Below are 20,875 nucleotides of genomic sequence, written 5' to 3' on the forward strand. Positions count from 1 at the left end.
CATAAGACAGTGGAGAGACATTTTTTTTTTAAATAAAAAGATAACAATATTTTATTTTGGGCCCTTACTCAGTATTTCACAGATTCTCAACAAGTTTTAGGTAGGTTAATATTAGTATTTATTTTACAAACTAAAACTCAGGCAGAGATTTACATCGCGAACCATAACAGGAGTCTTACCATAACCAAGAATAACATGGTTTTCCAGATTAATCTAATGTGTGAATTTAACAGTGATGGCTTGCAAATAGTCATTAAAAACAAAACAAAACCCAAACCCCACTAGATAGTACAGAAATTCTACAATCACAAAGTATATTTTTTCATTTACATCTAGGTACTTAACTGCAGTATTCCAAATAGAGGCCTGAATTCACACATGCTTATAATACATACTTTAACAGACACCAACTTTCTCTTTTCAGAAGATAAAACAAAATCAAATTACTACCAGAAAGGAAAAAATTTTAAATGGCAAGCTATGGGATGTAGATGACTCAAAAAGTAATTCCCCAAAAATGTCTTTTCTATAAACACAAACCTAAGTCAACATCAAACTAAAATTGTCATATAGTCAGTGGTATAGATCAAAATTATCATTTCAAATTTGCATTAGTTCTTACATGTACAAAAGATTATTTTAGGCAGAAGGTATTTTTAAACAACTTTTATAAAATTGTTCTATTTGGAATAACTTTTAAATTATTCTTTATTCATTTTTCCCAGGAAATTATTAATAATATACACAGAACAATTTTCATCAAATTGTGTTCTCTGCAATTATAATAAAGTACATACATAGGGTGCAATGATATTTATTTACCTCCAGTTTACTTCTTGAAGAAGTGGGTTTCCAGTGAGAGACAATTCATGGAGAGAAAAGCATGCATCAAACCACTTTATGGCACTTGTAAGATCTATAGAAAATAAACAATAAAAATTATTACGAGGCATTACAGATAAAGAAAAATAGTTATACATCAATGACCATTTATTTGACTATTAAAGAAAAGCACAAAAATTATTTATTCTGCAGAATATGTTTTTAAAAGACCATATTAAGAACAGACTCTGCTATCACAATACATATTTCTACCATTTAGCAGCTATGTGAATTTATGCAAATCATACAATTGCCTGATAATTCAGGTTTATATCTATCTCATAGGGTGAGAATTAAATGAGTATGTAAACGGCTTAGAGCAAGCGTTGCCAGGTCGTTAACACAACATATAAAAAAGTAAAGTCAAAAGTAATGGGATAGTGGTAAAATTGAACATTTGCCTAAACAGAATTACATTTATACTTTCAAAAGTAAAAACAGTAGGTCAATCCAGCAATCCAGGGTACATTAAGAGCAATTTATACTGGAATTGCTCTCCCACAGAAAACAATCATAAAACTGGACAATAAACAGGAAGCACCTGTTTTTCAGCCTGACTTGGGAGAAAAAGCAAACACACATGGTGAGCTGACTATCACAATTTTGGGTTGTTTTTTTTTTTTTGCCTAAAAGTATGTAACCACTTTAGAGCAAGAAAGTGGAAATCAGGCAAAGAGACTGTTTTGCTGAGTGATGAGGCAAAGTTTAGACATGAGGCTGGAATTTATGGTGAAAAGTACTGAGAAGAAGCTGAGTGTATATATGTTGGTGGGAAGAGAACTGGGGAAAAAGTATATGTAAGGGTTTACCACAGCTCTTTGGACAAGTGCTAGACAGGGCAACATTCCGAAAAATCTAGCAAAGATAACCTGCTATTAGGCTAAGAGCTGAGTGATGACACAATAGTTCATGCAGCAGTGAAAGACACTGGAATTTTAGCCATGTCAGATAAGACTTAACCGAATATAGCATCTCAGACTCAGCTAAAATCCAGAAAGACCATGTATTAGGAGTGAAGACAATGCCCAGGGGTAGAGGAATGTATTGAGAGTCGAAAATTAAAATGATTTTCTCTCCCTAGGAGAGAATGAAAGTAAGGTTGACAGAAACATAATTATCCATTAATACCTTAACTGCCTGCTAGAATCACATTTACTACACGTTAAAAGAAAGATAAAAATAGCCGGACTCAGTAAACTGTAGTATGAACAATGTTCAGCATACAGTTCCAAAGTATTGGACAATAAAAAGAAACAGGAAAATATGAACTATCATTAAGAGAAAATCAGTTAAAAGGTAGATCAAGGTAGACCAAATGGAAGTCAATTTTTTGACAAACACACCAAAGTCAATCAATGATGAAAATAGTTTGTTCAACAAATGTTTCTGGAAAAACTAACTGTTGTTTAGTTGTTCAACAACAACTCATCTTTGACTCCACACCATTTGTAAAAATTAATTTGAAGTAGGTCATATATCTAAAAGTAAAAACTTAAAGTACAAGACCTTTATAAGAAAGTTAAAAAGCATAGAAAATCATCTCATTCTGGATGTAGAAAAATATTACAAAGGACACAGAGAGAAAAAATTATTAAAAATAAAATAGTAAACCAAAATTTAAATTTCTGCTTATCATGAGGAACGCTGGGCTGGAAGAAGCGCAAGATTGCCAGGAGAAATATCAATAACCTCAGATATGCAGATTACATCACCCTTATGGCAGAGAGTGAAGAGGAACTAAAAAGCCTCTTGATGAAAGTGAAAGAGGAGAGTGAAAAAGTTGGCTTAAAGCTTAACATTCAGAAAACTAAGATCATGACATCTGGTCCCATCACCTCATGGGAAATAGATGGGGAGACAGTGGAAACAGTGTCAGACTTTTATTTTTTTGGGCTCCAAAATCACTGCAGATGGTAACTGCAGTCATGAAATTAAAAGACGCTTACTCCTTGGAAGGAAAGTTATGACCAACCTAGACAGCATATTAAAAAGCAGAGACATTACTTTGCCAACAAAGGTCCGTCTGGTCAAGGCTATGGTTTTTCCAGTGGTCGTGTATGGATGTGAGAGTTGGACTGTGAAGAAAGCTGAGCACTGAAAAATTGATGCTTTTGAACTGTAGTGTTGGAGAAGACTCTTGAGAATCCCTTGCGCTGCAAGGAGATCCAACCAGTCCATCCTGAAGGAGATCAGTCCTGGATATTCATTGGAAGGACTGATGCTGAAGTTGAAACTCCAGTACTTTGGCCACCTCATGTGAAGAGTTGACTCATTGGAAAAGACCCTGATGCTGGGAGGGACTGGGGGCAGGAGGAGAAGGGGATGACAGAGGATGAGATGGTTGGAAGGCATCACTGACTGGATGGACATAAGTCTGAGCAAACCTTGGGAGTTGGTGATGGACAGGGAGGCCTGGCGTGCTGCGATTCATGGGGTCGCAAAGAGTTGGACATGACTGAGTGACTGAACTGAACTGAACTGAAAGATACACTTAACAAAATTAATAGGTAAAAGAGAGACTGGGAGAGAACACCCCCAAAACATATATCTGACAAAGAGTTTCATCCAGAATAAATAAAGAATTTCTTCAAACCAATAAAAGCAAATAGCCAAATTTTTTAAATGGTAATGAAAAGACACAAAACAATATACAGAAACCATCAATAAAGGTATGCAAAGATGCTCAATATCATTATCCATCAGGGAAGTGCAAACTAAAACCATAATGAGATAACACAATGATATACCAAAACCCTATAGAATGGAGTGATTGGAACTCTAATGCGGGGAAGTTAAATGTTACAACTATTTGGGAAAACAGTTTCATTAGTTTCTTATAAAGTTAAGCATGCACTAACAGGGGCTTCCCTGGTGGTTCAGATGGTAAAGAAACTGCCGGCAATGCAGCAGACCCAGGTTCAATCCCTGGATTGGGAAGATCCCCTGTAGAAGGGAATGGCAACCCACTCCAGGACTCTTGCCTGGAAAATTCCATGGATGGAGAAGCCTGGTGAGCTAGAGTCCACGGGGTCAAAAAGAGTCGGACACAACTGAGTGATTTCACTTCACTTCTAGAATTCTTGCCTGGAGAATTCCATGGACAGAGGAACCTGGAGGGCTACAGTGCGTGGGGCCACAAAGAGTTGGACATGACTGAGTGACTAACATTCTTCACTTTGACTGTCATGCATCTACTTTATTACCTAGTAATTTCATCCTTAAACATTTATCCAAGAAAACTGAAAACTTATGTTACAAAAGTATTTGTACAAGAATTTCCATAGGAACTTTATAATCAGTGTACCCCAGATGGTCAATACTGAAATCAGATTGATTATATTCTTTGCAGATAAAGATGGAGAAGCTCTATATCAGCAAAAACAAGACCAGGAACTGACATGGCTCAGATCATGAACTCCTTATTGCAAACTTAGGACTTAAGTTGAAGAAAGTAGGGAAAACTAGTAGACCATTGAGGTATGACCTAAATCAAATCCCTTACTACTATACAGTAGATTCAAGGGATTAGATCTGATAGACAGAGTGCCTGAAGAACCTTGGACAGAAGTTCGTGATACTGCACAGGAATCAGTGATCAAAACCATCCCCAAGAAAAAGAAAAGCAAAAAGGCAAAATGGTATACTGAGGAGGCCTTACAAATAGCTGAGAAAAAAGAGAAGCTAAAGACAAAGGAGTAAAGGAAAGATATATCCATCTGAATACAGAGCTCCAAAGAATAGCAAGGACAGATAAAAAAGCCTTCCTCAGTGATCAATGGAAAGAAACAGAGGAAAACAATAGAATGGAAAAGACTAGAGATCTCTTCAAGAAAATTAGAGATACCAAGGGAACATTTCAAGCAAAGATGGGCACAATAAATGAAAGAAATGGTATGGACCTAACAGAAGCAGAAGAGATTAAGAAGAGGTGGCAAAAACACACTGAAGAACTATACAAAAAAAAAAAGTCTTAATGACTGAGATAACCAGACGGCGTGTGATCATTCACCTAAAGCCAGACATCCTGGAGTGTAAAGTCAAGTGGACCTTAGGAAGCATCTCTATGAACAAAGCTAGTGGAGGTGATGGAATTCCAGCTGAGCTATTTCAAATCCTAAAAGATGATGATGTGAAAGTGCTGCACTCAATATGCCAACAAATTTGGAAAACTCAACAGTGGCCACAAGCCTGGAAAAGGTCAGTTTTCATTCCAATCCCAAAGAAAGGCAATGCCAAAGAATGCTCAAACTACATCACAGTTGCACTCATCTCACACACTCAAAATTCTCCAACTTAGGCTTCAATATTATGTGAACCAAGATGTTTAAGCTGGATTTAGAAAAGGCAGAGGAACCAGAGATCAAATTGCCAACATCCATTGAATCATCGAAAAGCAGGAGAGTTCCAGAAAACATCTACTTCTGCTTTATTGACTATGCCAAAGGCTTCGACTGTGTGGATCACAGCAAACTATGGAAAATTCTGAAAGAGATGGGAATACCGGACCACCTTACCTGCCTCCTGAGCAACCTGTATGCAGGTCAAGAAGCAACATTTAGAACTGGATGCGGAACAAGGAACTGGTTCCAAATTGGGAAAGGAGTACATCAAGGCTGTGTATTTTCACCCTGCTTACTTAACTTATATGCAGAGGACATTCCGTGAAATACAGGGCTGGATGAAGCACAAGCTGGAATCAAGTCTACTGGAAGAAATACCAATAACTTCAGATATGCAGATGACACCACCTGCAGAAAGCAAAGAGACCTAAAGAACCTCTTGATGAAAGTGAAAGAAGAGAGTGAAAAGGCTGGCTTAAAACTCAACATTCAAAAAAAAGAAAATCATGGCATCTGGTCCCATCACTTCATGGCAAACAGATGGGAAAACAGTGACAGACTTTATTTTCTTGGGTTCTAAAATCACTGCAGATGGTGACTGGAGCCATGAAATGAAAAGACACTAATTCCTTGGAAGAAAAACTATGACCAACCTAGACAGCATATTAAAAAGCAGAGACATTAGTTTGCCATCAAAGGTCCATCTAGTCAAAGCTATGGTTTTTCCAGTAGTCATGTATTGATGTGAGAGTTGGACTATAAAGAAAGCATCAAAGAATTGATGCTTTTGAACTGTGGTGTTGGAGAGGACTCTTGAGAGACCCTTGGACTGCAAGGAGATCCAACCAGTCCATCCCCAAGGAGATCAGTCCTGGGTGTTCATTGGAAGGACTGATGCTGAAGCTGAAGTTCTAGTACTTTGGCCACCGGATGCAAAGAACTGACTCTTGAGAAAAGCCCTGATGCTGGGAAAGTGTGAAGGCAGGAGAAGGGGACGACAGATGAGATGGTTGGAAGGCATCACTGACTGGATGGACATGAGTCTGAGCAAACCTCAGGAGTTGGTGATGGACAGGGAAGTCTGGAGTGCTGCAGTCCATGGGGTTGCAGAGTCGAACACCACTAAACAACTGAACTGAACTGACCCCAAACAGCAAAGAAAATATCAATCAACAGGAAAATGGACAAACTGTGATGTATTCATGCAATGGACCACATATCAGGAAAAAAAAAAAAACAACACACATTGCTGATACAAACAACTGAATAACTGATGTGGTGGAATATCACAAGAATGCCAGGCAAAAATCTAGAGTCAACAAAGAACATACTGTTTGATTCATTAATATAAAGATGTAGGAAAGTCAGATTTAACCTATGGTGACAAATTTAGAACTGTGATTATCTCTACAAGGGGACTGACTAAAATTGGGGATGGGGAAGTTTGAGGGTGAGGGATTGTTTAGCCAAATCAGCACATCATTCTTTAAATTAAAAAACTTTTGATGGATGTCTCCTCTGTACTGGTTAGGTGTCAACAAGTTAGACAAATGTGTTTACTTATCTTCATTAGACTAAATTTTTTCATAGGTATAGGATATATGAATTTTAAATAAGAATATAATTCTCACATTTTCCAAGGTTTACCAGAAAGATATGGAAGTAATATGAGTTTAAAAGTAGAAAGAAAATGTGAATTAAATTATTTCACCACATATTCAAAGGAGTTTAGAATACATGGCACCCTAATAAGCCATTCTGGCATTTTCACTATTTTAAGTTAAGTGCACTTAAAAAAAAAGAGAAAATGCAAGAGCCCTCTAATCTTCCTTCTTTTTCTTAAAAGCAAGAGATTACATTCCCATGTGAAAGGTATTTTCCTATAACAGAAGCAAAGAGACATTCTTGTCTTAAGGATGGGAAGTTAACGCTAAGAGATATGTATGCAAACAAGCTTGTTAACCTAGCCTTTATTTCCTAGTCACTTTTCCATCCAATTAACTACCTTAGCGCCCAAGCCCCTCTGCCTCCTCTCATTTTCACGATTTATTACTTTTTGTCCAACTCACTATATAAGTCCAACCTTAACTGCTTCTTGGGGTCTTAATTTTCTTGTGAGAACTCTCACGTACATGTGAAAAAAAAATTAAAACTTGTATTTTTTTTCTTCTATTTATCTGACTTACATCAGTTTAATTCTCAGGCCCAGTTTGAGAAAAGAGAAAATTTTCCTCCTCTACAGCATTTTGTATAGGTATGTTATATACATCTCCCCAGAACATTTCCTTACCATATTTGGAACAGAAACTCAAAAGCCTATTATTTGAAAAACAACTATATATTATAAACTTACCAGAAAGACAATTGTCGCTGACATCCAGTTTTTGCAAAGAAACAAAATGAAAAAGTGGTACGATTTTTGTCAAGCTGAAAACCAAAATGAAATTTAAATAAAATTTAAATTGAAGTGTTCTTAATATTATTGATGTAATTATACAATAATATATTTAACACAATAACATAATGTTATAAATTATAACTCTGGAAGAAATACATAACAGCTGCATTTTCACAACAGAATAAATTTGTAACATTAACTAAAGGTACTTTTTAAAAATACAGTAGTTACAAGATTCTAAATATTTATTCTATAATAGAGGATTTACATTTATTTCTAAACAGAAATGATCATGGAATTGCTAATATCAATCATAAATATCAGAAAGCTTAATGTGTACTTGGTATTAATATAAGAATTAATGGGCTTATTGTTATTGTTTTGTTCTGTCTTTGCAGATGGCTAACTTTACAAAGAATTCATAATCTCTATGTATTTTTTTCTGGCTCAAACATATAACAAACCATTAAGAGTCAAAAACATAAAATTATTTATTTTTACTTATTAACAATATAACTTTAATTAGAGTCAATAACTTTGTTTTTAATTTTAAAAAGTTTCATTTACTAGATTCAAAGTATTCTAAGTCCTGTAAGTATAAAAGTTACACTGGGGTTATTTTTAAATTGGAAATATGCATTTAAGGAACACAATAATAGAAAATGTTTTCTATTGATAAAATACTTAAATTTAGCAAACATATGCTAATATTTAAAATTCATACTCATTAATAGAAGCATGTTCAAATTCTAATAATAGTAAACTTTTCTCTCATTTTTAAAAGTTTCTATCATTTTTTAAGATACAACTGTCATTAATACCCCACATTCAAACAAGGAACATAAGTGATACTGAAAATATTCACAATATTAGTAACAAAAAGCTATAAAGGGAAAACTAATTTTAGTTTGATTTGCATTTCAAACTAAGACAAGATTACACTTTCTTTGTTACATAGCATCACATTACCCTAGCTACTTGGCAAAAAAAATTAAGCTAGTTCATCTAAATCTTTAAATAAGATGAAAATTTCTTTGTATAAAATATATTCTCATCACAAATAAAAAAGTCTTCTGAATTAATACCCACTATAAATGCTGAAGATTCATTTATGTTCATAATAAGCTTTTACTAAAGGAGTACTTCTGGTACAAAACAGAAAAAAATTATGTATTAACTTCTACTTTTACTTTCTTGGTGTTGACACTGTCCCCCTAGTTGTCCTGGCAGAGATTTTTACATTTTTATTCCTACCAACAGCTTGCCACGGTAAAAACAACAACAACTAAAAAAACACAAAACACCAAGTACTATTATTCTAAGATGAGAAGTTTACAGGATAATACTGTGACTGGAAGCCTCATGTCACAAAGCCAACTCTTGCGCTGATGTTAACTCCTCTCTTGTATTATCCTGTTCTACATTAGAAGAGAGACAAAAGATGCTACTGATGCTAAAATAGACTAAATAAGGAGACTGAACGATCTCTCTGATTATATTCAATCCTAAGTACAATAATACTATTTATACTACCTATACAACACTAATTTCAGGGGAAAATATCCAAGGTAATAAAAGAAAAAGTGATCAAATATTGGTCATTACATTTGTATATACAGTTCATTATTTGCATATACATTCCTTAATAGCAAAATTTACTGAAATGTCACATGTATTCTAAAAAAGAAAGAAAGAGATGTAAAACTTTTCCAATACATAATCAATGGATTTGAGTACTAATTTTATGACATTTCCTACTTAGGCATTCTAGATCATTATATTATTATATTTAGATCATTAAGAAATTTAAAATACAGTTCTAATAAATGCATTTATTAAAATAAAATCTTACTTTTTTTTTTACCTTTAGTATATTTCTAATACTAAATCTTTGCCCTTATGCTAAAAGGATTTTGAAAGATTAATAGATACTGAGTTTTTCTCTTTTTTCAGAATATCTCATGTTTTTAACCATAAGTTATATGTAGCAACATTTGGTAACATATAGGTTATAAGAGACATTAACTAAAAATAACCAAAAAGTTTTAAAATTGAAAATAAAATTCTCTTCATAAAAATAAAGTATTTCTTCATATAAAGAAATATTTGGTTTAACCAGATATTTTTTATAATATCAGAATTTTATCTTTTCAGAGAATCATGCTTTTAGAACCATATTCTTTTTTTTTTGGAAATTTTCATCAAGAAAACTGGCTATTCATTCACCTTTATGACTATTCATTAGGATGGCAGAAACCTAATAGTAGAATCATTTTTTTTAACCTCTATAACTTTCCTTTTACTGACATTCTGTGTATATTTTTTTCCAAGAAAATTCAAACCAGAAAGACAAAGGACATTAGTGAAAACCTAATACCATTTGACCTTGTCACATTAGCCCTGGGCATAAAAAAGATATAAATTTCAAAGACGACAAAAAGCAAAAGATTTGTACAATGAGCAGCCAATGGGTAATAGTTTCCACTTTCTGCTCCTACTTAGAGTCTCACTGGAAGAGGAAAGACTTATGAAGCTGGAGAGTCTTCCAGTTAGAACTCCACTGAGAAAAACTTAAAACAGTCACATGTCCTAATGAAAATTCAAAACAGAAGTTAGGATGAAACAAGTATTTCAAACAATAAGCACTAAACATCATTCTTTATATGTATTTGATTTGTTGGAAAAAAGCATGTGGACACATAATTTCTTCCTTGTGATGAAAATATTTATCAAAAATTTTTTTTAAAAATGTACATTTTAAAAGACATGCCAACCACAAATCCAAATATCACATTTATAAAATTCTCCTCAGGTTTGCAACATGCACTGACATACATTATTGTTTTGAATAATCATCAAAATCCCGTAAAATAGGTAAGGTAGGTATTGCCACACCTTTTATATGTGAAAAAACTGAGGATCAGGTGGTGAGAAAAGATTTGCTCAGTGTCAACTGACAGGTAAGTTGTTAATTCAGAATTCAAACCCAGCCAGATCTGTTGACCCTGAGTTTTACCAAACCTAAAGAAGTTCTGAAAAAGTCAACACACATGGTAAAAGCTTACCATAAAATGGGTAATTTCTACAGTTAATGGTATTAGCTTCTGGTGAAAAATACCTAGTAAGAAAATTATTTTTTCACTGATTTTAGGAAATAATTTCACTAATTTATATGTTTATTTCTATCAATCATATTTCCCTGGTGCCCTCAGGACTTATTCACTTATCCTTTCAGAAATGGTAGGTTATTTATGCAAAAAGCTTTCATAAACCCACAAAAAAAAACCTTTCAAATATAAATGATATTGTTTAAAAATGCAAAATAGCCTATATTATACAATTTTACCACCTTTTTATATAGCTAAGTGCACCAGATTGTTATTTTATTTCTAAGAGATTTTGAGGGTAAGGACACATGTTACTCAGTTGTGCATTACCCAATACAGCAAACACCACCTGAATATCCAAATGTTATGAAGCTAATTGCTGCAAACAAAATTATAAATAAGGATTATTTGGTTTAAGTATCCCAATTATTGTTATCAACTCTAAAATTTTTTAAATAGTTCATTTTATAAAATTCCTGGTCATCTATAATTGATATGAGAAATAAGACACATCATATTGATAAGGCAAAAGCCTATTAGCTAGTGTTAACTTCAATTTTTAAAAGCAAAATATTCCTTTGATGATTTAAATCGTCCAAAGAAATAATGAAATTATTTCTCAAAAATGTTGATGCTTTAAATATTTTCTAAACTCTTTAAGATTACTATGCTCACCAATGTGGCATGGAGTCTAGTTCTATAAAATGTTAGATATGTCAGTAACTGAGTGATTTACTGCATATGTCCAAAGCATAACTGAGTATGTCTACTGAAATCGTATTTCTTACCTGAAAAATATTGTGAAAAGATCCAATAAATATGTGATGGTCTAAATTACTTAAATAGCATTATCTGACAGTGCTGCTCAGGAATAAATATCTTTTTAAAGGCAAATCAACTTTCATATTTTAGAAATGATTAGAACAACTAGAAGGAATTTTAAAATACAAATTCAGTTTTCGACATGTCAAATTCTGGAATAGTTTAATGGGCAGAAGTCAAATCATTTAGGACTCAAAGGATAAGCACTACAGTGACAGAAATTGAAAGAAAATTATGTTTGGGAGGTGATATATATAAATATAAAAATATATATATGTATATATATGAAACAATGAGTTGTCTTTGTTCACTTGTTTTGCAAGAATTATACCACTCACAGAAGCAACTTCTTGTAAAAGATAACTCCTATCCCTTACTTCTTGTGCCTTTGATGACCAAATTAATCATATTAGAGTTAATAGGCCTCAATGAAATATTAAACAGAGGGAGACATATACATCTTGTACTCCTGTTTCACTTTCAGTTTTAGACAGCTATTCTCTGCAAAGATCCAGATGTTTGGTGGTTTTAAATGGATCTTCTATGGCAGGTACACATCTCGATTTAATATTAAGGTATTTTTTTAAGTGTTACTTTATATCCTTAGGGAAATCAAATTTAAATCTGTCTTAACAGTTTCAAAAAGACATGCAAGTTGAGAGCAGATTAAAAATCGTTCTTCCAGGACTTAATAAGTACCATTTGAGAGAATGAGACATCCTTCTGAATTAAATTAACTACCTCCTATATTTTCCAAGGAGGGTATCTTTACAAATATAAACAAATCTGCCCTGAGAAATTTCCATAAGTACATTTTTGAGAAGGAACAAAATGAGTAAGATCAGTACAATTAAAATCCTACTAAAATTTGAGGATATGTCAATACATGAAGTTAGATTTATAATTTATGCACCAAGTTATTGTAATGTACATTCCTTGAATTATTGGGAAAACCTAACAGCTTTTCTACTTGTTATGAAGATCACATATTTACATTAATCATTCACTGCCTTTAAGCTTAATAAAGCAAATTATACTTGTACCTGTTTTGAGAGATAGTCAGGATTTGCAGTAAAGGCAGCCAGTATGAAGAAAATGTTTCCACAGTTGAAATGCTGTTATCATTCAAGTGCAATTCTCTGAGAAGAACGTGATTCCCCAAGAATGGAAGCTATATTTAAATTTGACTTATTAGCTTATATTAAGCAAAACACTTTTGTCATTTAACCAAATTAAAAAATATAAAGCCTACCAAAACTAACAGATATATTCTGATAAACAGCATATCATAAATCAGTTATTATAAATAAAATTCCAATAATTATTTTCATAATTTGCATATTTTAAATTAGAAGTCCTCATGACAAATCTTAATTACAATTGCAGATAAATTTGGTCCCACTTATACACTGAATCATAACTGAAAAATTATGATCTATATTTTAGTATTATAAAAAACTAATGAATTAACTTGTTTATAAGATATTGTAGTAATGTTGAACAGTTTTTAAATAGTGAAAAGTACATAATAGCTTAAAATGGAAATCAAATTCAGCTGATAAGCAAAATGAATAAAAATTAAACAAACTGCTTTTAAAATGTGTGGTTGATACTTGCAGCTAAAGAAAAATGTTGTGTTAATCAAATTAATTCAAGTCAATTACCTCACTTAGATAATTTCCCTGTAACTTCAGTATTTGCAGCAATCCACAGTTTTCAATGCCCTCCACTTCAGTAAGATGATTATATGAACAATCCAGGTATATAAGGGTAGGTGCATCACAAAGACCTGTTGTACTAATTAACTGATTATGGTCCACAACTAGTTGCTGAAGATTTTTCAATGATTCTAAGCCACCTGGAAGAAAACAAACATTTCCAGGATCACTTTATCATACATTCTTCCAAACTCTAGAGTTGCAATTTTCTTCTAAATAACTGCATATTTTTATTTCTGAATATTCCTAATTATAAGACTTAGCCCAATTTTCTGAGGAAAAAATATGTGTAAGTGTAAAATTTATTATTATTTGAACTTATACTAAAGAGACATATTTTTGAATGACAATTATGTTCCACTTCAAAATTTAACAAAATACTAGAAGCCATATGTTGGGCATTGATGTTGTTTTTTCAATTGAAAATATAGCAAGGGAGGGGGGTAGAATCATTGGGAAAAAAAACAGTTTTCAATTCAGTTTCAAAGTCTTTGACTTTTGAATGCTTGGTTAAGCTGGCTACATATTAACAGAATGTAATTTTCATACCATTGAAATGTCTAGCTTAGATTCACTAATGAAGTAGGTATAACTTATTAATATCAATAAAGTATTAGTATATTTTCTGCTATTATAAGATTGTGACAAGTGGCCTCCTTTTTACACAAATAAACTTAAAATCAATGATTTCTTCTAAAAAATATCACAGGAGCCTTAGATTAGACTATAGCTCAGTGACTATAAAGGAAAAACTGAGATGGTTGTTTAAATGAGTCATCACTGGAAAGAGATGCTAAGGAACTCTATAAAAATTTCATGGAAGATATTAAAAATATAAAAAATTTTATGTAAATTGAATATTCGACTATATAAGTTCTCCGTAGTTACTACCCTGCTATATGAAATAAGCATTTCCAGAAACTGGAAACATCATTTAAGGTTTAGAGTAAGTACTAGTAAGAAGAATGTCTTCTGTGAGTATCGTGCAGATGGGAGTCATTGAACTAGATGTTAGAGAATTGAACCTCATTCTGATTTCTTGTAGAGCCCTCACAAAATATCTTCTTCAATTAAATGATGAAATAGAGTTTTTCTACCAAAAATGTTATATGATAATAAATTAAAAGATCATCTTAAAAGAAACATAATTATGAATACAAATTAAAATCGGGAATATATGTAATTAATTTTTCCTGAAGGAATTTAAAGCATTTAATCCAAGATATATTCTTTTTATTATACACTGTGATTTACAGAAAGGGCAGATAGTCTGTTTATATCCACAATGGAGAAATAAAATGAAGAATCAAGTAATATTACCAAGATTTCACAAGAAAACTTAATACTCTGTATCATCTTTTAAAAATTCAGATAGTGTGATAACTTGAATTCTGAGTATATTGTAAAAATACTTCACAAAGATACATATTAAGTAAAAAATTTTTTTAAATACAGTATATCTAATAGTTGGAGTAAAATAAAGCAACTTAATGTTACGGATGATTATTTCTCATAAAAATTTTATATGAAAATGTAAATTTTCATATAATGACAAATGTTGCATACCTAAGAGAAGCAGGAAAAGGCATAGAAGATCCAAAGAAACAAAAGAAAGACTCAAATTTAAATTCAGACAACAATATTACTTTTTAAAATTCTTATTTAGAATTAATGTAATGGTATTTTCCTGTAATATAAAATAGCAATTATGACCAAGAGAAAATTATTATCTGATGTTATCAAGGAGTTAATTATTCTCCCCTATAAGATATTTGACTAAAATGAACCAACTATGTTATAAATTCCAAGGTATTAGATAATATATATTACATACAATAATAAATATATATTAGCTTCAATATAATTTAAAATCTGCTGAAACAGAAAATACTTCAGTTTAGAATTCCTTGTAATCATATGTACTAATAGAAGCAGAAAATATTAGGAAGAGGTGGCAAGAATACACAGAAGAATTGTACAAAAAAGATCTTCACAACCCAGATAATCATGATGGTCACCTAGAGACAGACATCCTGGAATGTGAAGTCAAGTGGGCCTTAGGAAGCATCACTATGAACAAAGATAGTGGAGGTGATGGAATTCTAACTGAGCTATTCCAAATCCTAAAAGATGATGCTGTGAAAGTGCTGCACTCAGTATGTCAGCAAATTTGGAAAACTCAGCAGTGGCCACAGGACTGGAAAAGGTCAATTTTCATTCCAATCCCAAAGAAAGGCAATGCCAAGGAATGCTCAAACTACTGCACAATTGCACTCATCTCACACGCTAGTAAATTAATGCTCAAAATTCTCCAAGCCAGGCTTCAGCAATACGTGAACCGAGAACTTCCAGATGTTCAAGCTCATTTTAGAAAAGGCAGAGGATCCAGAGATAAAATTGCCAACATTCACTGGATCACTGAAAAAGCAAGAGAGTTACAGAAAAACATCTACTTCTGCTTTATTGACTATGCCAAAGCCTTTGACTGTGTGGATCACAATAAACTGTGGAAAATTCTTCAAGAGATAGAAATACTAGACTACCTTACCTGCCTGTTGAGAAACCTGTATGCAGGTCAGGAAGCAACAGTTAGAACTGGACATGGAACAACAGACTGGTTCCAAATAGGAAAAGGAGTATGTCAAGGCTGTATACTGTCACCCTGCTTATTTCACTTATATGCAGAGTACATCATGAGAAATGCTGGGCTGGAAGAAGCACAAGCTGGAATCAAGATTGCCGGGAGAAATATCAATAATCTCAGATATGCAGATGACACCACCCTTATGGCAGAAAGTGAAGAAGAACTAAAGAGTCTCTTGATCAAAGTGAAAGAGGAGAGTGAAAAAGTTGGCTTAAAGCTCAACATTCAGAAAACTAAGATCATGGCATCCAGTCCCATCACTTCATGGCAAATAGATGAGGAAACAGTGAAAAAAGGCTGGCATTACTTTTTTTGGGCTCCAAAATCACTGTAGATGGTGACTGCAGCCATGAAATTAAAAGACGCTTACTCCTTGGAAGGAAAGTTATGACCGACCTAGACAGCACATTAAAAAGCAGAGACATTACTTTGCCAACAAACGTCCATCTAGTCAAGGCTATGATTTTTCCAGTAGTCATGTATGGATGTGAGAGTTGGACTATAAAGAAAGCTGAGCACCAGAGAACTGATGCTTTTGAACTGTGGTGTTGGAGAAGACTCTTGAGAGTCCCTTGGACTGCAAGTAGATCCAACCAGTCCATCCCCAAGGAAATCAGTCCTGGGTTCATTGGAAGGACTGATGTTGAAGCTGAAACTCCAGTACTTTGGCCGCCTCATGCGAAGAGCTGACTCATTTGAAAAGACTCTGATGCTGGGAAAGATTGAGGGCAGGAGGAGAAGGGGGCAACAGAAGATGAGATGGTTGGATGGCATCACCGACTCAATGGACATGGGTTTGGGTAAACTCCGGGAATTGGTGATGGACAGGGAGGCCTGGCGTGCTGTGGTTTATGGGATCGCAAAGAGTCGGACATGACTGAGCAACTGAACTGAACTGAACATCAATTAACCTGCTGAAGCAAGTAAGTCATTTCAATCAAAAGGAAATGCTAATTAATATTAATTTGTAGTTGTAGAAAATAAAATGTCCTTTATCAAATATTTAAATACCTTAAGCAATCTACTTCCATAAGCTTAATATTTTTAAAAGCCACGCACATTGCTTTTAAGTTTTTCAGAGCCAATCAAGAGCAGGATTTTCTATTAGCTCATTTAGATCAGGGAATGAACTTGTGCAACTTTTCAACAATCACCTAAGAGGAGAACCAAGAATGAAACATTAGGTTACACACTGAAGAAAGGCCAATAATCTGGCACAAAAGCTAAAAGTAAAAGGAAACAGCACATAAAGCAGGAGAATAATTGGAAGAAAAAAAGCAAATGAGATTCTGTGCTGATGACAGTGATGAATAAATATACATTTTACAATTATCAAAGGTATTTCTATTTACACTAAATTAAGACAGTGTGAGCCAGAGTGGGCAAAGAAGGAGAAAAGGCCACTGCTTTGGCAAGTAATGATGTAGCAGAAGAATTTGCTAGAGGTTCCCATGAAGTAATAGAAGGAAAGCCACAGTGCAGTGGAAGGGAGACAGTGAGTGTCGCCTACTTTTTAGATATTTGATAATGGTGAGAAGACCCTTCAAAGTCCTTAAAATGGCCCACAATACCCCATCTCTGAACTAATCCTCTACTATCCCCTTCTCTTGGTTCATTCTAACAAGCTGACCTCCTGGCTGTTCCTTGAACATACCACTCAGGGCTGCCTGAACATGTGAGAGACAACAATCAGGGTGTGATATGTTAGGTTAGGAAGAATTAAAGCTCATCAGCTAATTAGACTGATTTTGACACTGAAGCTCCAATACTTTGGTCACCTGATGGGAAGAGCTGACTCACTGGAAAAGACCCTGATGCTGAGAAAGACTGAAGGCAGGAAGAGAAGGGGATGACAGAGGATGAGATTGTTGGATCTCATGGTTGGCATCACGGACTCAATGGACATGAGTTTGAGCAAACTCTGGCAGATGGTGAAGGACTGGGAAGCCTGTGTGCTGCATTCCATGGGGTTGTAGAGAGTCAGACACAACTGAGTGACTGAACAACAACAAATCAGTCAATTTCAGATATTAAGACATCACGATTCTCTATCAATATACAGAGAAGGTACACTTATCCATAGAGATTCCATCAGAGATTCCAATCTGGTGAAACTAGCATGACTTCAAGCCTCAGATACTAAGGAATATTGGACTGAGCATGCCTACTTCTAGGAATCAATTATATAGTAACACACACACACAACTATGAAGTAACATATAGAGAGACTCCTTGCCATATTATTTAAAAAGCAAAGAAATGGATAAAAGTTAAATGTCTATCAGTAAGGGGAATAGTAAAATAAATAATGAAGAGAAGTGAAAGTCGCTCAGTCATGTCCAACTCTTTGTGACACAATGGACTATGCAGTCCATGGAATTTTCCAGGCCAGAATACTGGAGTATTCTAGCCTTTCTCCTCCAGGGGATTTTCCTAACCCAGGGATCAAACCCAGGTTTCCCACATTGCAGGTGGATTCTTTACCAGCTGAGCCACAAGGGAAGCCCAAATAAATCATGGAGCATCTATAAAATGAATATATATAATCTTCAATATGAACTAGTCTAACATAGAAGAATGCCCACGATGTATTTTTGCATGTAAAATCCAAGTTGCATACATAGGATTTTAGCTATTGAGTATACCTTATAATAAATATACACCTCTATGATTGTATTTCATAGAACAAGACCTAGATTGATTTGTGGTGGTGGTGGTGGTGGAGTTGCTCAGTCGTGTCCGACTCTTTGCAACCCCATGGACTGTAGCCCACCAGGCTCCTCCGTCCATGGGATTTTCCAGGCAAGAATACTGGAGTGGGCTGCCATTTCCTTCTCCAGGGGATCTTCCGACCCAGGGATCGAACCCGGGTCTCCCGCATTGTAGACAGACGCTTTACAGTCTGACCCACCAGGGAAGTCCCAGATTGATTCGTAAGCAACTGTAAATAGTGGTTATGCCTCAAAATAAGAAAGAATGGAGGAAGCAGACAGAGAGCAGTTAACCTGTATACATTGATACTTCTCTATCTTGTAATTCTTAAATGAGAAACTGTTAGTCACTCAGCTGTGTCTGACTCTGTGTGACCCCACGGAATGTAACCCACCAGGCTCCTCTCCATGGGATTCTCCAGGCAAGAATACTGGAGTGGGTTGCTATTTCCTTCTCCTCTTAAATAAGAATGTACTTATTGTATAATAATTTTAAAAACAATGTTTTTTTTTTTTAAATCAGAGCAAGTACTGAATAGAAGTGTTATTCCATATTTAATACTGACTACCACTATCACCAAATGGTAGTTGGACTGGACAAAAATGAGAAAGAAACTGATGCTATCAATCATCAGAAGGGTTTGCTAAACAGCCCAATTGTGGGGACACTGTTCATAGACAGGAGGGCATATCTGTTGGATTTTAAGATCAAAGTTTAAAGGAAATTTAGTGAAATGGCAAAAGAGATTTGGCAGGATGCACAAAACACTGGCCTAACTATTAACAATGGGGGAGGATGGGGAAGATGTGCATTTGTGCATGCGTGTGTATGCCTAATGAGAAAAAGAGAAGGAAATCACCTAAAAAATATATACTGAGGTCTGCCAACAACCATGTGAATGTGAGACGGAAAGGAGATCTTCCAGCCTCACTGAGCCTTGAGATGATGGCAGCCTGGTGACACCGCTTCACTGCAGCCTCAAGAGAAACCCTGGGCCAGAGCCATCCAGCCAAGCCAATTCCAGGTACCTGAGCCACAGAAAACAGGAGATAATAAATGTCTGTGGTTTTAAACTGCTAAATTTGGAGATACTTTGCTTCAGAACAATATATAGCTAATATAGTAAGGATCCTACTCTGAAAAAAAACATGAGAAAGAATAAAATATGTTGAAAATGTTTTGGGCTAGGAAAGAACATTTAAAGAAATTTAATGTAATGAGAATTCAAATATACTAAAATAACAGAAGTAGGTAAACAAATGGACCAAAATAGCACCATAACAGAAGTGATAAATAATTTGGAAAAACCAGTGTACAGGACAGAGAACTAAAGATTGGATGGCTCACAAAGAAGAGATAGCCACACTGAGAATAAAATATTTAGAAGCAGAAGATAAAATGACAGAGATTACATTAATTAGATAAAAACAGACATGACAATGTCAACCAAAATATGGATCATCTATGAGTGAGAAATAGAACCAAGCCAAAAAAGCTTTCAAATATATTAAAAAAAAAAAAAAAGTTTCCAGAAATGAAGGAAGAAAAATCTATAGTTTAAAAACAACATTATATTCTAAGAAAAACTTATGTGGGTTTACTGACAATAAGATGTCTTGCTGAATTTATTAATCAATGACAAAGGATATGTTATTCAGGTATTTGAGCAGAAACCAGTTATGATGGAGTAAAATCAAGTTATTCTCTAGTTTAACCGCAGAAACAAACATATCAAAATGCAATGGAGCAATGTCCACGAGGGCTTCCCAGGTCGTTCAGTGGCGAAGTATCCACCTGCTAGTGCAGGAGACGCAGATTTGATCCCTGGGTCAGGAAGTTCCCCTGAAGAAGGAAAGAGCAACCCACTCCAGGATTTTGCCTGGGAAATCCCATGGACAGAGAAGCCTGGTGGGCTACAGTCCATGGGCTTGTAGAAGAGTCGGACACAACTTGGGGACTAAAAAAAATAAACTGTTACTTCACTATTAGAATAAAAAATATATGCCTAGAACACATCTCTTTACATATACTTTAGTAATCATAGGTTTTGTTAAACTTTTTAAAATATTTAATTAAACTTTACTTAATTATCTAAACCTTCTTTAACTAAATTATCTAAACCTTTAACTAATCTTTATCCTAAGTAGATTTATTTACATATAAAAAGTTGGCATCATTGCCTGAATTGTTACAGATAGTGTTCAAGTAAGTGATTTCATATTTTGACCACATTTTTTCATGTAACATATCCT

General features: G+C 34.3%; 1 protein-coding gene across 1 annotated transcript in view; it reads right to left on the reverse strand.

Moving 5' to 3' along the window:
- The window catches only part of LRRIQ1 (leucine rich repeats and IQ motif containing 1), a 183,989-nt gene that overhangs the window by 124,313 nt on the left and 38,801 nt on the right, over positions 1 to 20,875 (reverse strand). Inside the window, exons 10-13 of the mRNA XM_043446604.1 lie at positions 13,214 to 13,407; positions 12,593 to 12,720; positions 7,576 to 7,649; positions 823 to 916 (exon numbers count right to left, since the gene is read on the reverse strand). Of these exons, the coding sequence (XP_043302539.1) occupies positions 823 to 916; positions 7,576 to 7,649; positions 12,593 to 12,720; positions 13,214 to 13,407 (490 nt within the window). The remainder of the gene's footprint in view (positions 1 to 822; positions 917 to 7,575; positions 7,650 to 12,592; positions 12,721 to 13,213; positions 13,408 to 20,875) is intronic.

This window comes from Cervus canadensis, chromosome 25, assembly GCF_019320065.1.
Source record: "Cervus canadensis isolate Bull #8, Minnesota chromosome 25, ASM1932006v1, whole genome shotgun sequence".
In the NCBI taxonomy this organism is placed as follows: domain Eukaryota; kingdom Metazoa; phylum Chordata; class Mammalia; order Artiodactyla; family Cervidae; genus Cervus; species Cervus canadensis.